The 14,897-nt window shown below is 44.6% G+C and overlaps 2 protein-coding genes across 7 annotated transcripts in view; one reads left to right on the forward strand and one right to left on the reverse strand.

Moving 5' to 3' along the window:
- ANP32A (acidic nuclear phosphoprotein 32 family member A) overlaps positions 1 to 149 on the reverse strand; it is a 25,506-nt gene extending 25,357 nt beyond the window's left edge. The window contains exon 1 of the mRNA XM_077919071.1: positions 96 to 149. Within this exon, the coding sequence (XP_077775197.1) occupies positions 96 to 134 (39 nt within the window). The 5' untranslated portion in view covers positions 135 to 149. The remainder of the gene's footprint in view (positions 1 to 95) is intronic.
- The window catches only part of LOC114584774 (uncharacterized), a 17,341-nt gene extending 6,319 nt beyond the window's left edge, over positions 1 to 11,022 (forward strand). For 2 of the 6 annotated variants that reach the window (XM_077919067.1, XM_028706854.2), the window contains exons 2-4: positions 8,210 to 8,247; positions 9,022 to 9,088; positions 9,398 to 11,022. In XM_077919067.1, coding sequence (XP_077775193.1) covers positions 8,242 to 8,247; positions 9,022 to 9,088; positions 9,398 to 10,863 — 1,539 coding nt within the window. In that variant the 5' untranslated portion in view covers positions 8,210 to 8,241 and the 3' untranslated portion in view covers positions 10,864 to 11,022. Of the gene's footprint in view, positions 1 to 1,093; positions 1,783 to 1,917; positions 2,104 to 3,052; positions 4,754 to 8,209; positions 8,248 to 9,021; positions 9,089 to 9,397 lie in introns of those variants that run through there. The other 4 variants (XM_028706853.2, XM_028706852.2, XM_028706857.2 and 1 more) reach the window with 4 other exon arrangements.
- The last annotated feature ends 3,875 nt before the right edge of the window (positions 11,023 to 14,897 follow it).

Consider the following 14,897-nt stretch of genomic DNA (forward strand, 5'->3'; position numbering starts at 1 on the left):
CTTGAGGTTCCCCATCTCTACTTCAGGGAATGCAGCCTCATCCATAATATGTCAAATTCATATATCTATAGTTGTCTGGCCTGGGAGCTTCTTGCCTGGCTTAAACTCAGTGTATTGGCCTTCATCCAGCCCATTATTGATTCAAGAACCTGTTGAGAGCATCAACCTGAACAAGAGGAAACAGAATTGTGTGTCACAGGCATGTTGGTGACATTCCAAATCTTAGCACATTAATGTAGATGTTAGAACAGTGTAGAGGACAAGATGGAGCCCTACTTTACAGGTGCTATAGATCAGAGCAGCAGACCTCCAACCCCCACCTAAAACCAATCTGAACAGCCGTAAATGGTACTAGCCAACTAGTTCACAAGGCTACTGGTTGATGGTATTGAAAATCACCTAGAAGTCTGATAAACTACTACCATACTCAAAATGCACGACTTTGCCCTGAAACAATGTGAACCTGTGCAATAAACTTCACCTACCTTGAAAGCAACGTCCTGGACTGCTAGCAACCACTTCAGCCAGGCCAGTTGCGCAAATGATGCTGCAATGGATAGGAATATGGCTAATCCTTCTGAATGTGAGGAAGGGGGCTCTGGGGAACAAGGGGGGACATAAGAGGGGGGAAATGGGAAGGGGGCGGGCAGTGTAATGAAGGGGGTAGCCTTGGAAGGGAGATCTTGAATGAAGGGGTGGGTGAGATGGGTTGGTTGTATGAGAGGAGGGATGGAAGAAAGGGGGTTTGTGCAACGGCTGCTTGTGTTTGGGGAGACAGGAATAGAGGTGAAATAAAAGATGGCAGTCAGAGTGAGAGGCTGGGGGTATAATGCCCTCCTGCACAGCCTTCCCCAGCATGATGCCCTCCACATGTTTCTTTACTTCCAATTCCTATTAGCCTCGGCAAGTATGGCCAAGAGTCAGGGATGATGGACGTTCCAGTCCAAAACATCTGGAGAGCACCAGATCAGTGGAAGCATGACAAGACAGTGTTGTGCATGAGGAAATATGTACCAGAACGGGTGGCGTAGAGTGAAGATTAGCCAACCCATGGCATCTTCCAGGTGATGGGACTCCCAACTGGCCCTGCCAGTTCCTGCCACCAGGGCCAATGGTGGTCAGGTGGGAGTTAGAATCCAACAACATCTGAAGGGTACCAGGTTGGGGAGGAATAATTATTGAGAGGGCACAACGGAGGCAGTGTTTTGCACGTGTGTGGCCAATTAAGTCAACTGGAGGGAGGGCGAAATTCCCTCCCCTCCGCCTTATCAGGGCCGGGGGTGGGGAACGTGCGAGGCCTTCCAGGTGTTCGGACTCCCACCAGCAAACATCTGGGGAGCCACCCTCCTCCTGCGGTATAAAAAGGCCCTCTTAAAAGGGCGGGCGACGGTGGTGGGGTGTCCGTGAGGAGGAGGTGTCTGTAGGGGAGCGCACAGGAGCCCCGCTCCTTCTCGGCCTCTTGGGAGACGAGATATTTGGGTTCTCTGAGGGGAAGGAAGGCCGCTGAGGGGGAAACAAAGAAGAGCCCGCGCCGCCGGGCTCGGCGGGTTCCTTCCCTTCGCTCGAGGAGGAGGGGGGAGGGGCGGGCGAACGGGCGACGGTTGCTCTGGGGTTCCCGCCGCCGCCTCCCGCCATAAGAAGCGCACGCCCGGAGGCCTAGCAGCCGCGCGCCTGTTGGGAGAATGGTGGGGCGGCGGCGGCGGCCCTGGCTCCTCCTCCCGCCGCCGCTTCTGCTGCGGGCCCTCCTCCTCGGCTTCCTGCTGCCGGGAGCACCGGCCCAGCGTGAGTGAGTTGAGGCAATGGCGAGCGCCGCCTTCGCTCGCTGCTTCTCTGGCCAAGCATGGAGGGGACTCCCCCCCCCCGCACCCTGAAGAGGGAAGGGGCGCCCCCAAATCGGCCCCCTCACCTGGAGCCCCTGAGTATGGCCTGCTCCTGCTGACTCGAGGGGCTGCCTGGATGGGGTTAATAGCCACAACGAGGATTGTGGCACCTTAAAGTCTGATAGTTGTTATTATATCAGATTCTAGTCCGCAGAAGGGACCTATCATTAGCTTCAGTGGGTCTGCTCCTTGGCTATTGCAACCCTTTATTATTAATCACGAGGTATTAGTTTTTAAGATGCCACAAGACTTGCTGCTCTGTTTTTATTCCCCCGAAAAAGATGAGCAGGGTTACTCCTCTGGAAATGATTTCACTTTCTGATGTGCTGCTCAAAGCCTCATAACGCTACAGGTGGACGGTGGACGTATATATTGTCGGCATCCATCTGTCTCGAGATAAAATGGAGTGCACCTCCGGAGGTGAAGTCAAACCACTGTGATAGTAGCACTGAAGTGATATCCTCGAGGCACAAGCCTGGGCAGTGTGTGTGGAGGTCCTGGGCTGTCCAAACAACAAGATCCCTCTCTGCCTCACTTATGTAGTCCAAAGGAAAGCAGAGCAATACATTTGGCATCAACTCTGCTGCAACCGTTGCTGGAAGGAAGCGAACGAAACACCATCCAGCCTCCCTTGGGTTGCCACTCTGGATTTGTGAAAGGTTTACTCCTTAGCCTTTTCATCTCCCGAAGGTGACCCAAAAAGCAGCAAAGGTTTAGTATTCCTTCTGCTAGATAAGCTACCTTCCCAGGCTGATGAACCTTGTATGCCTCCTTCCAGCAACTCCTGTAGCCAAGCTGGTGCCAAATGTATTGCTTTCCTTTGGACCACATCAGCGAGACTGAGAGCGGGGTCTTGTTGTCTGGGCAGCCCAGGACCTCCATACACACTGCTCAGGCTTGCGCCCTGAGGAAGTCACTTCAGTGCACCCAACACAGTGGTTTGACTTCACCCCTGGAGGCGCGCTCCATTGTCTCTGAAGACAGACAGATGCCAACAATATCCATAATTCTCCTGAATAATCTTGACCACCTTAAAAGGCCTAGAAAAGGGCAGGAATGATAGTTAGCATTTATATAAGTGGGAACCCAATGCCCAATTAATGTGAGTATGCAGTTCTCTCAAGAGAGTGTTGGGCATTGGATTTCCACTTATATAAATGCTAGCTATCATTCCTGCGCTGGAATTATTTTACATTTTTAAACATATGTTGTCAATCAGTATTATGTATGCAGGCTTCTTCTAAAGAAGTAAGCCTCTTTCCGTGGTACCTATATCAGAGATAACTAGCCTGCCTTTGATTTCCACCCAGGTATTGCAGAAGATTTTGTGTGTGTGTGTTATTAACACCATATAGTATCATTGCCACCTCCTAGAATTTATGGACTACTAGTTATTTGCTTCAGAGTGCTGCAAAAAAGTTTAACAGAAGGAGCCACATCAATAGGGTGACTGTGATCAAGTATAGTCATTGGTACCAATTACTCTTAAGAGCATATATACCTTTGCCTTCCTGTTGTTACTTAAATGAAACACTTTTTGTGTTGCAAACCACCTTACCAATCGGCAAAAAGCAAGTGATTAAGAGAGACAGAGGCAGAATATAAACATTTTCAAAAATTTCAGGGAGCGTAAACAGTCATCCATTTGGCAATCTAAATTCATCTTGAAAGAAAGTAGGTTTTCACAATATTGCAGCAGAGAAGGCCTTCCCCCTGTGTGTTAGTAAAACACAATTCAGATGTTCAAGGGGTGAGGAGAAGAGCCTCTCCTTCATATTCAAGAGCAAGCAGGCTTATAGTAGAGGAGATGGTTCACATCATTTAATTAATGGAAAACAGATCACTAATTTCTCTAAAGACTCCTGGGAACTGTAGTTTGCTAAGGATGCTGGGAATTTTAGCTTTGTGATAGGTAAACTGCAGCTCCCAGGATTCTTTGGAGGAAGTCATGTGCTATAAATGTATGGCGTGTATGAAGTCACAGTCCAGTTCTGGGCTTAAGTTTTCTTTTAAGTATTTTTCAGCTCTTCACCTTTATGAATTGTAGCTAATAAGCTTTACACCAGATGCCAAATATGTCTGCTTCCATAGCAGCTCTAAAGTTTTCCTACTATTGAAAGATGCTTAAGCCAGAATAGATACAAGAGTCTCCAAAGAAGTACCATAACTGTGGACCTACAGTAGGAAAAAGCCTCTCTATATGCCCTAGTGTTTGAAATTGGTTGGTTTGACTATTGTTAGGTAGTGGTCAAGAGCCTTAACAACAACAGCAACAATAATGTTATTATTTGTACCCTGCCCATCTGACTGGGTTGCCCCAGCCACTCTGGGCAGCTTCCAGCATATAAGATGGAAAGTGAAGTACAGTAAAGGGAAAGGGGGAAATACAAAAAAACTGAGGAATCCCTTTCTTTAACCTTTTTTAAAAAAGGGGGGAACTCCCTCTGTCTTCCTATTCTAGTACGTACTCAAACTTGGTGAAATTGGTTGGTTATACTATACATTCAGTTCTGCATATAGATAAATAGATACTGTCTATATATTTTTTGACTTTTTTGACATTTGTTAATTTAAGACTTTTTAAAAAAGAATTTGCCTCCCCTTTCAGCGTATAAACTGACTTTCTAGACTAGAAAGATGGACAGGAAGGTTGAATGTCAAGTTGCAGCCGATCAGGCTGTTCATCCAACATTATTTTTTATTCCATAGCAGTTTGTGAGGAATTTTCAAAGATGACAGCTAAGTACCAATCAATTTTCTTGACAACCCAGGTCATCTTCTCTTTCTTTCGTTTGCATTTGTCCCCCAGAGGCAGCAAAATACAAGGCAGCCACCAGAGACTTCCTGTTTTCTAAATTTGTTTGTGTGTGTGTGTAAGTTGACCTGGTTCCAGCATTACTAATCAGCTAACTCTTTTAATGATACCTTTTAAAGATACAAATGCTCTGCTTGAACTTTCTTTTTATCCATTTGGGCTTTCTATTTATTCTTACGGTGTTATGTTAGAGATGCTAAGCAGTCTGTCTGTTTTCCATTCACTGAGAAATTTAGAGCATTGTCTAGAGTCTAGACATGGGTAGTGTCAGATTTCTTTTGAAAAGCTAGTTTTATGTTTTATTTATTGCATTTTAATAATTGTACACTGCTATAAATCCCCCCCCCCAAAAAAATTAGTAAATCAGTTGCACATACACTTAAAATCAAGAGCATAATTTTCTTTGGGGAAGATTAGAATTTTCTACTTCTGAGAATCTGTTCCTAAAATTCTCATCCATATTGCAATCCAGATATTTTCCTCCCAGAGTAGAATAAATAGGAACCTACTAACTTACTGTTCACATTAGAGAAGGAAACAGGAACATTTGCACCAATAAACACTCCATTCAGAGGCTCAATGTTTCTGCTATCTGTGATGGAAACTGGGCCTTAGCCTACCAAAGTATACTCGGAGTAGACCTACTCAAGAGTATGATTTGGTTGGATATAACTCTCCCCTTCCCCCATCTTTTCCCTTCTTCACTGACGTGCATATGTGTGTGAGAGAGATGGAGGCAAGAAGCAGTTTTCTTTTTCTTCACTGATAGTATTTTATGAACTTCACAAACAAAATAATCTAGATTTGATACCTATTTTGCTTTCATTGGCCTAAAACTTTTGAGCATATTTCATTACCTTTCAAAGTTCTAAATACCCTTGTATAATTTTGTGCATGCTGAATATGTTCACCATGTTTGTATGTGTCACCAGGATGTGTATGTGTGAGTGTTTGGAGGCTGTTGCAGGATGGATGGTGGTTAACGGATTGAGGATGAATCCAGACAAGACAGAGTACTGTTTTAGGGGGGATAGGGGTGGGGGACTCCCTGGCCCTGAATGGGGTAACTGTGCCCCTGAAGGACCAGGTGCACAGCCTGGGACTCATAGCTGTCCATGGAGGCGCAGGTCAATTCTTTGTCGAGGGCAGCTATCTACCAGTTCCATCTGGTATGCCAGCTGAGACCCTACCGGCCTGTGCACTGTCTCGCCAGAGTGGTACATGCTCTGGTTATCTGACTACTGCAATGCGCTGTACGTGCGGCTACCTTTGAAGGTGACTCAGAAACTACAACTAATCTAGAATGCAGCAGCTAAACTGGTGACTGGGAGTAGCCATTGGGACCATATAACACTGGTCCTAAATGATCTACACTGGCTCCCAGTACATTTCTGAGCACAATTCAAAGTGTTAAAGCCTTGTATACTTGAAGGAGCATCTGCACCCCCATCGTTCAGCCTGGACACTGAGGTCTACCTCTGAGAGCCTTCTGGCAGTTCCCTCTCTACAAGAAGTGAAGTTACAGGGAGCCAGGCAGAGGGCCTTCTCAGTAGTGACATCCTCTCTATGGAGGGAGATAAAGAACTACACAACTTTTAGAAGACATCAGAAGGCAGCCCTGTATCGGGAAGTTTTTAATGTTTGATGTTATATTAAGTATTTATATGAGTTGGAAGCCACCCAGAGTGGCTGGGGCAGCCCAGCCTAATAGGGTGGGGTAATTAATAATTATAAAGAAAGTGTGCTGGTCCCAGGGGGGGAAAGGTACTATTACCGTAGCCCAAGTTCAGTCCAGAGTCTCTAGCAGGGTAGACGATCACTAGATGAGATGCGAGGTCCGAGACAGGGAGCCGGGCGGGGAAACAGGAACGCTGGTAGGGCAGAAGCAGGTAGCCAGGCGAGGAACAGGAACACTGGTAGGGCAGAAGCAGGAGTCCAGGCGAGGAACAGGAACACTGGTAGGGCAGAAGCAGGAATCCAGGCGAGGAACAGGAACACCGGAAAGTCAGAAACAGGAAGCCGGGCGAGGAACAGGCACACTGGGAGTGCAGATCTAGGACTGGATAAAGCAGGTACTCCACAATGACGTTGCTCCCGCAACCTGGGACCGGGCTGCCTGACCTTTATCTTCTTCTAAGGCCGGGGGCGGTCCCGGCCCCCAGAAGCCCCGCCTCTCTTGGCCTTAAGGCGAGCACTCCTCCTGGGAGACACCAGTTCCCTTCGCCTCTCTGCCCTAAGCCTCTGCAGTTCAGGAGAGGCCGAAGGGTTACTGGGCCCCGGGGGAGGCTCACCTGTAGACACTGAGTCCTCCAGCACCTCTGGGGCCAGAATGGTTTCACCTGGTGCCTGCTCTTGAGGATCTGGCACAGGTGCAGGCTCCTCAGCATCTAGGCCTTGCCCCAGTTCAGCCGGCCCTGGAGGCAGGGACTCCTGTGCCGGCTGGGATTCCTCCCGTTCGCTCTCAGACTCGGAATCCCAGGCCATCACAGAAAGATTCAGAACGTAGCTGGACATCAAACCACAATATCTGTGTAATCAATTCATATATTAAAATTATTTTCTAAAGTTTCTTTTGGCAATATTGTTCAGTAATTGTTTTGAAATGTTGAATAAAATTCTAGTCCATCTCCTTGATTCTCTCTTGGTATCTCTCCATTTGAAAAATCTTTGTAGTAAAAGCAAGCCATATTTTTGTCCTGCCCTTCCTGTTTTACTTCAAATATCCTTTTCCATCTTTGAAAATTTAACATACACGTGTGTATATGTGTGTATGAAAATTAATAAAGAGAAATTTAAAAAAAGAAAAGAAAATTTAACATACAGCGGTACCTCGGGTTAAGTACTTAATTCGTTCCGGAGGTCCGTTCTTAACCTGAAACTGTTCTTAACCTGAAGCACCACTTTAGCTAATGGGGTCTCCTGCTGCCGCCGTGCTGCCGGAGCACAATTTCTGTTCTCATCCTGAAGCAAAGTTCTTAACCCAAGGTACTGTTTCTGGGTTAGCAGAGTCTGTAATCTGAAGCGTATGTAACCTGAAGCGTATGTAACCTGAGGTACCAGTGTATTTGTCTTCTTCATAACAATGTAAGGTAGACCTTGCCAGTACTCAGCCATTGTGTATGATGATGTCACTGTTGGTTGCCATTTTAAGTAGCTTCTTAATGGGTTTTGTGAATGCTTGATGTGTGAGAAGCAATCTGCAAACTAAGGTAGAACAGCAAAATTGTTGGTTGTTAATATGTCTCTACAAGCCTTTTAAATGAAGGTCACTTCCAGTCTGCCTTTCTATTGGGGTGTTGTTGTTTTTTAAATTATCATTTGTGTGTTTGCTACCCTGGCTCCTTTGAGTGGGAGAGGGGGATATTAAAAAAAAAATAACAACAACAACATCCCAAAGACTTTGGACCACATATTAAAAATGATGTGTTTGGCTTCTTTGAGAGTATCAGCATTGTAAAATTAATCAAAATGTGGTGAGAACTCTGGTGTTTAATTTTCTTTTTCTTTTTTTTAGGTGTGCATCATACTTTTGACAATATTAAAGAAATGCAGGTAACATTAATTTTAGTATTTGGGGAAATGGCTTTGGTCTGTCCATGAAGACTTTCTGGAAACTTCAAGTCATCTCAAATTCATCTCTCAGGGTTTTGTCTGGGACCAGCTGATGGGTTGACATTACACTGTCAGCTTCACTTTGTCCTTTTTTTCTGGGCTCAATGCAAAACTCTGACTTTGTCCATTACAGCAAGAAAAAGCTGGTGGGGTCGGGGGAAGCACCTAAAGTGAACCAAAAAAAGGAGAACAGGCCCTGGTGCTCACTAGTACAAAACTGTTGTAATTTATTTTGCCATTTTATGAGAAGCTGCACCTGCTGTAATTCCCACTTCTATGCAACTATGAAAAGTGCAGGAGCCCTGACCAGTGTTATATGGTCCCAGAGCCCTGACATCTCTTTTTCCTGGGAACCCTAGTTCAGGATGTGGCAAAGAGGTTGTCTGGGAGTGAAGGAAGGCAAGGTGTCTGTGAGGCAAGGTAATTCAGATTGTCTTGGGGCTGTTGAGGGCTCTTCCATTCTCCCAGCTGTGGTGAGATTTTCCACAAGGTGCCATGCCTCACCCTCCGAGGAAGTCTCCCTGGGGTTTTAATTGGGCAGGATCCTGACACCTGGCCATAGTTTTTATTTTCTTCCTGTGTTAAATATGTTGATATCAATTACACCCTGGCACATGGGGCTTATTTGGACATATGCCAAATGATGGGAAATCTTGCTGTTGCAGTGAAGTAACAGTCATCTGGGGATGACTAGGGTTCTTACTTATTTTGCAGATCGCTCTGAACCCAACTATGACTGTGCAGATTTCATCAGAGACAGCAGACAATCTTCAAGCTCTAGGTAAGCACTCATCTTTTACTTTTCCACAACACCTTTGAAAATCCTTGCTACAGAATCATTTTGAAAGGTCCATTTCAGAGAAGCCAGTCACTAGAGAAATGGATCGTTGTCTCTGTTTCCATGTTCTAAAACAAGGAACATCAGTTCTAGGCAGAACAAGACCTATGACCCAACGCTGTGCAACACATGGGTTGTGGTTTGCTGCAGTGTAGAGTGGGCCTTAGAAACTGTTGCACTTATAGAGTAGGAGAAAGTGAGCAAGAGATGGGTCCATTTGTGGTTTACATGACCTCATTTTCTGCTTTACAGAACCTTCTCATATATTTGAAGTGGAAACAACAAACGAAGAAGAGAAGACTTTGAATAACCTTGTAGGCCTTTTGCAAGATATGGTGAAAAATATTCCAACAGCATCAGCGCAAGCACAAACACCAAAACCAACAGAAACAGCAACTATCGTAATATCCCACCCAGAGCCTTCCCACCCAGAGCCTTCTCCATCTGAAGCAGTGGGCACCGTTTTGCTAAACCTGAATCCAAAGACTGAGGGAATACAAGTAGAGTCGTTGGAAACAGTTGCCCTGATCAGTGAAAATACCCCAACTACCTCAACAGCATTTTGGGACCTCCGAAATGACGCAGGTGCATCAGTCGTTTTACATTCTGATATTGTCACTCCGGAAGGAAATACTGAAGAACAAACTGAGACAAGTGTATTTAATTCTGCTGAAACTACTCCAGATCAATCACTGGTCAGTGTGTCATTTTTGTTGGAAACTGATACTACCACGCAAAAAGCTATGACTTTTGATCAGCTAACAAATGGAGCTTTGGCAAGTCTGGTGGAGTCTCTAAGGAACGTGAGAAAAATGCATGTGAAACTAACTCATACCAGTAATGAACCAAAACACAGTGAAACTTCTGTGACACAATCCCCAGAGAAGTCTGTAAGTGCAGAAATCTTGGAGTTGATTGACAGACTCATTGAAACCATTAAGAATGCACCTAGCGCAGTTATAGAAGATCCAGCTCTCAATACCTATCTTGGAAAAGCAGAGAGCTACCTAAAAAGTGCTCTGGAACTAGCGGGTGAAGCAGAGAAGAGGTTGGGAAAGGGAAAAGCAGAGGAGGTGATGGAAGTAGTGATTCCTTCCACAGGGTCCGAGAACGTGACAGTGGTGATTCCTTCCATGGAGGCTGAGAATGTGACAGTGGTGATTCCTCCCTCAGAGTCCGAGAAGGTGACAGTGGTGTTTCCTCACACAGAGTCTGAGAACGTGCCAGTGGTGATTCCTCACACAGAGTCTGAAAAAGTGACAGTGGTGATTCCTCACACAGAGCCTGAAAAGAAGGTGGAAGCGCAGGGTCCTCCCTCGGGCCAGGAGTGGGTGGAGACAGAGAAGAAGGTGGAAGTGGTACTTCCTCCCTTGCCATCAGAAACTGTGCCTGTATCGACAGTAGCAGTCCAGTTGCCTGCATCTCCATCTGAGTCTGTAGCAGAAAAGGCAGAAGAGGCACAAGTGGAAATGGGGAAGTTAAAAGCATTCATTAACTTGCTATATGGTTTTAGTCCCCACCTAACTGCATATGCACAGAATTCGGCCAATAAAAAAGTTGGTGAGGACATTGTTGATAGAGCAATGGCAGTCCTTCATGCCATAAAAAGCATTTTCTGTGGAAATCCTGAAGGGCAAAGCAAACTGATGTTGCAGCAGTTGTTAAAGGAAGACATGGAGCTTGTAAGACAAGCCATGAAGGAAAAAAGAGTCTCTTAAGAAGACACATTTGTTTCTTGGTTAGGGTAGATATTTTTCATCCAAGTTATGTATCACTAGAAATCAGTTTTGTTGTTTGTAAGAGCCATTTACATATATACATATATATCCATCGTTTGTAGCCCTTTCCAAATCTAGAATTAAATGCTTATTTTTAAATATTTTTGTTTTCATTTTTCATCCTCAGTTTGAATTGATATTCAGGATACTCACTGTGGAGTGTGAGTTTATATTTAAGATAATTTAAGTCACCAGTTAAGGTTTAATGTGAAAGGTTATTCAAGGGACCAACTGAGTTAAGGCACAAGGTTATTACAGAAGCTGGTTTTCACCAGAGAAAGGAGTATATGTACTTCTTTTAAATGTCCTTTTCCCTCCCATGTCTAAAATAATGTTTTACAGTGCAATCCTGTGCATGTTTAATTGATTGCTTTTTAACATGTTTTTAAGCTGTTTCTATTCTAGTTGTAGGGACACGGGTGGCGCTGTGGGTTAAACCACAGAGCCTAGGACTTGCCGATCAGAAGGTTGGCGGTTCGAATCCCCGCGATGGGGTGAGCTCCTGTTGCTCGGTCCCTGCTCCTGCCAACCTAGCAGTTCAAAAGCACATCAAAGTCCAAGTAGATAAATAGGTACCGCTCCGGCGGGAAGGTAAACGGTGTTTCTGTGCGCTGCTCTGGTTCGCCAGAAGCGGCTTAGTCATGTTGGCCACATGACCCGGAAGCTGTACGCCGACTCCCTCGGCCAATAAAGCGAGATGAGCGCCGCAACCCCAGAGTCGGTAACGACTGGACCTAATGGTCAGGGGTCCCTTTACCTTTATTCTAGTTGTAAGCCACCTTGAGTCCCAACAGGAGAAAAGGCAGGTACAGTAATGATGATAATAACAGCAGCAGCAGCAACACAATATAAGGCACTTCTTGCCTTCAGAGGTCACCATAGCAGTGTGGTGGTGGTGATATAAAAAGAGTTTTCTCAATGGATCAGACAAGGTCCATGTAGTCCAGCACCCTGATCTAGCAGTGACCAGATACGCCAGGAAGCTCACAAGTGTTTTTGCTGGTAATGACCATTTCTTGTTGCTTGCCCCTTGTGTTTGGAAGTGAGGTATTTTGCCTCTATAGATGTAGGTTCCATTTTTTAGCTTTACTAGCCAAGAGTCATCGATAGATCCAATCTATGTGGATTGGCCTCATGGTTTCGTTTCTAAATAATGTTGCTAGTGGTCATTGCTACATCTTTCAGCAAAAATCCCTGTAAGAACTGTGCTTTATATGAAGATGGTAGACAAGAGTGGAAGGAGGATATGAAAACTAACAAAATGTAGCGCAAAGGCAATAAAATTCCAGAAGAATGAAATATTCCTGGCAGTAATGGAAGAGCTATATGATCCCTCTCCCCCCAAAAAAGTCTATGATCATGTGGAATTCTGATTGTTTAAATGCTTTCTCCTTTGTTACTCAAATGAATAGTGGAAACAAATAGATTTAAATAGGTTACAGTTTGTCCTACTACTTACAAAAGGTTTCATGGACAAGAAGAGGCTAGTCATTATGCTTTTGTTTCTGCATACAGCTAGTCATCAACACCTGTTTCTGGGTTGTTGCCTAAATTAGAGCAGCCTTCTCTGTCTTGTTCAGAGTGCAGTCTGACTTGACTGTTCATCAGCAAAGAAGATACTAAATGTTGCATCTTAACAAATGGCATTTTCAGTATTCAAGTATGTTTAAAAAGTATGTTTAAAAATACTTTTTGTACCATAGGATCTCCTATGGTACACTAGGTTGCATCTTTTTTTATACTGAGTTAGAAAGTGCAAGAGATTCTGTAAACTGCTGGGAGGGGAAAGAAGTCTGAGGAACTAGACAAAGAAGTCTCTGGGACAGACGTTGCAGGTAACACACAGCTTTTTTTGTCTATCCCTGAAGTGTGTGGCTTGACTAGCTTGCATGAGTCTTTTGGAGTTACTCATTTTTATGGTCTATGCTCTCTGCTTTGATGTATATCATCATGTGAATTGCTAGATAAATCTGAGGCAAGGATGTGTGTGCTGATGAATGAATTGTCCTTCCTCTGGGCAAGGAGGTTAAATTAAATGACCCTTTTTGTCCCTACCCGTCCTGTGATTTGGGTGAGGTACATCATGAATATCTCATTTCATGATGTTTAAGGATGGTGGTTATTTTTGCCAAGGGAACTGGATCGTTACTTGGCCGTGAGAGTTAGCAGTTATGCTCAGCTGAAAGAGAACAAACTTATTTGAGACTTAAGTCAATGATACTGCATTAAATGGCATTCATGGTAACAGTCCTCCCCTGACTAATGTGATTTCCATCAAATTGCAGTCTGACAAAATGAGAGCAGCTAAGGGTGAATGTGTGCACATATTTCTGCAGTGTTTTTCAGTGTGCACAGAGCTATAATTCTTATAGCCACAGCAATCTTTCAAGGTAGGTTACATTGAGGCCCAGACTGACTACTCAGTGCATTTCATGACAGTAAACCTGCTTCTCTCATGCCACGACAAATCAACACTTGCCATATTATACCACTGGCGGCTCCTAATCTGGTTAAGTAAAATACACATATACATATACAATTTTTCCTTCAGGCTGGGCTTTACCTTCCAAAACAGGCAGCTTAGCTCTCTCACACATTATAGCATCTTTTCTGCATCAAAAAGAGAAAAATATAAGTAGCTTCCTTGCTGTTACCTGGTTTTGACATTCCCATAGCAACCCACCTCCAACTTTGGTGTCACAAGCTCACCCATCATCTGTTGCTTTACAAGCAGGATTCTGTTCAAAGATGAGTAAAAAGGCTGTGACATGAATGGGACATATTTTCCTGTGTGCTTCTGACAGCTAGAAAATAAAGGCACAGCATGACTCAGGTTGTGTGGACATGATCCAATCTTGCAAAGGTTAGGTACTTTAATTAATGTAAAGAAAAGACAGGTGTCATCACAATCAGCTGCATTTTAAATATAATGCAGCAATAAATAGCCAATCTCAAGCTGAGGATAATGCAGAAGAAAAAATTGTCATGAGATGAGACTCTTGATACGTAAACAAACAGGCAGAGGTTTAACCAAATTGGTTGGCTCAAATCTATGCAATAGGTAATAATACAGCTGCTTCTATTAGCTATCACAGTGCCAAGCAAGAAGATTGTGTGTTTGTTTAGTCGCTCACAGATAAGGCACCAAATAGTGTGATGATTTGGCACTAGCGTCACTGTCACTGAAAGTAACAAAAGAGTTCAGATCTGTAAGGGAAGGCTTGTGAAGTTCACCAAATGTGGCATCCACTTTTAAGTCCATGGGGCTTTAAGCACTCATGTGAGCAACCTGACCTGAGCCAAGGAACTAGTGCAGCTTTTTTGGAACAGAAATTACATGTGTTCTAAATGGAATTGATTGGTGGCTGCATTTTGGCTCAGTTGAAGTTTCTGAGTCACCTTCAAGGGCAGCCCCACATAGAGCACATCCCAATAATTCAGTCTGTAACCTACCAGAGCATGGAGTACCATGGCCAAATAATTGCTGTCCAAAAGGGGACGTAGATGGCAAGCCAGGCAGAGCTGCAAATAAGCCACCAAGGGCACCTGACCCACCAGTGACAATGTTGCATCTAGGGATATCAGCATCCTACTGGCCTGCTCCTTCCAAGAGAGTGCAGCCCATAGGACAATTCCCATGGCACTAAGCAATAGCCCCTCATAACAGCTTTCTGGGGGGGAAACTGCCTTGAAGTTAGGAGAAGAACCACTGCAATACAGTGCCCCCAACCTCCACATCCCAGAGCCACTCCAGAAACATACTGTGGTCAGTGTATCAAAAGGTGTGAATAGGCCAATGAGAACAAGCAGGATCCCACTCTCTCCACCTCTCTTGATGAAAGTCATCAACCTGGTAAAAGGAGACGCAATCTTCTCAGTGTCTTGAGATAGGTATGACTTCCAGGAAAGCACTCCAGGTACAAATGAAGGGCCATAACTCCCCTCAAAGCAGATTTCAGAGTTTGTTTAGTTTA

This window comes from Podarcis muralis, chromosome 14 (assembly GCF_964188315.1).
Source record: "Podarcis muralis chromosome 14, rPodMur119.hap1.1, whole genome shotgun sequence".
In the NCBI taxonomy this organism is placed as follows: Eukaryota; Metazoa; Chordata; class Lepidosauria; order Squamata; family Lacertidae; genus Podarcis; species Podarcis muralis.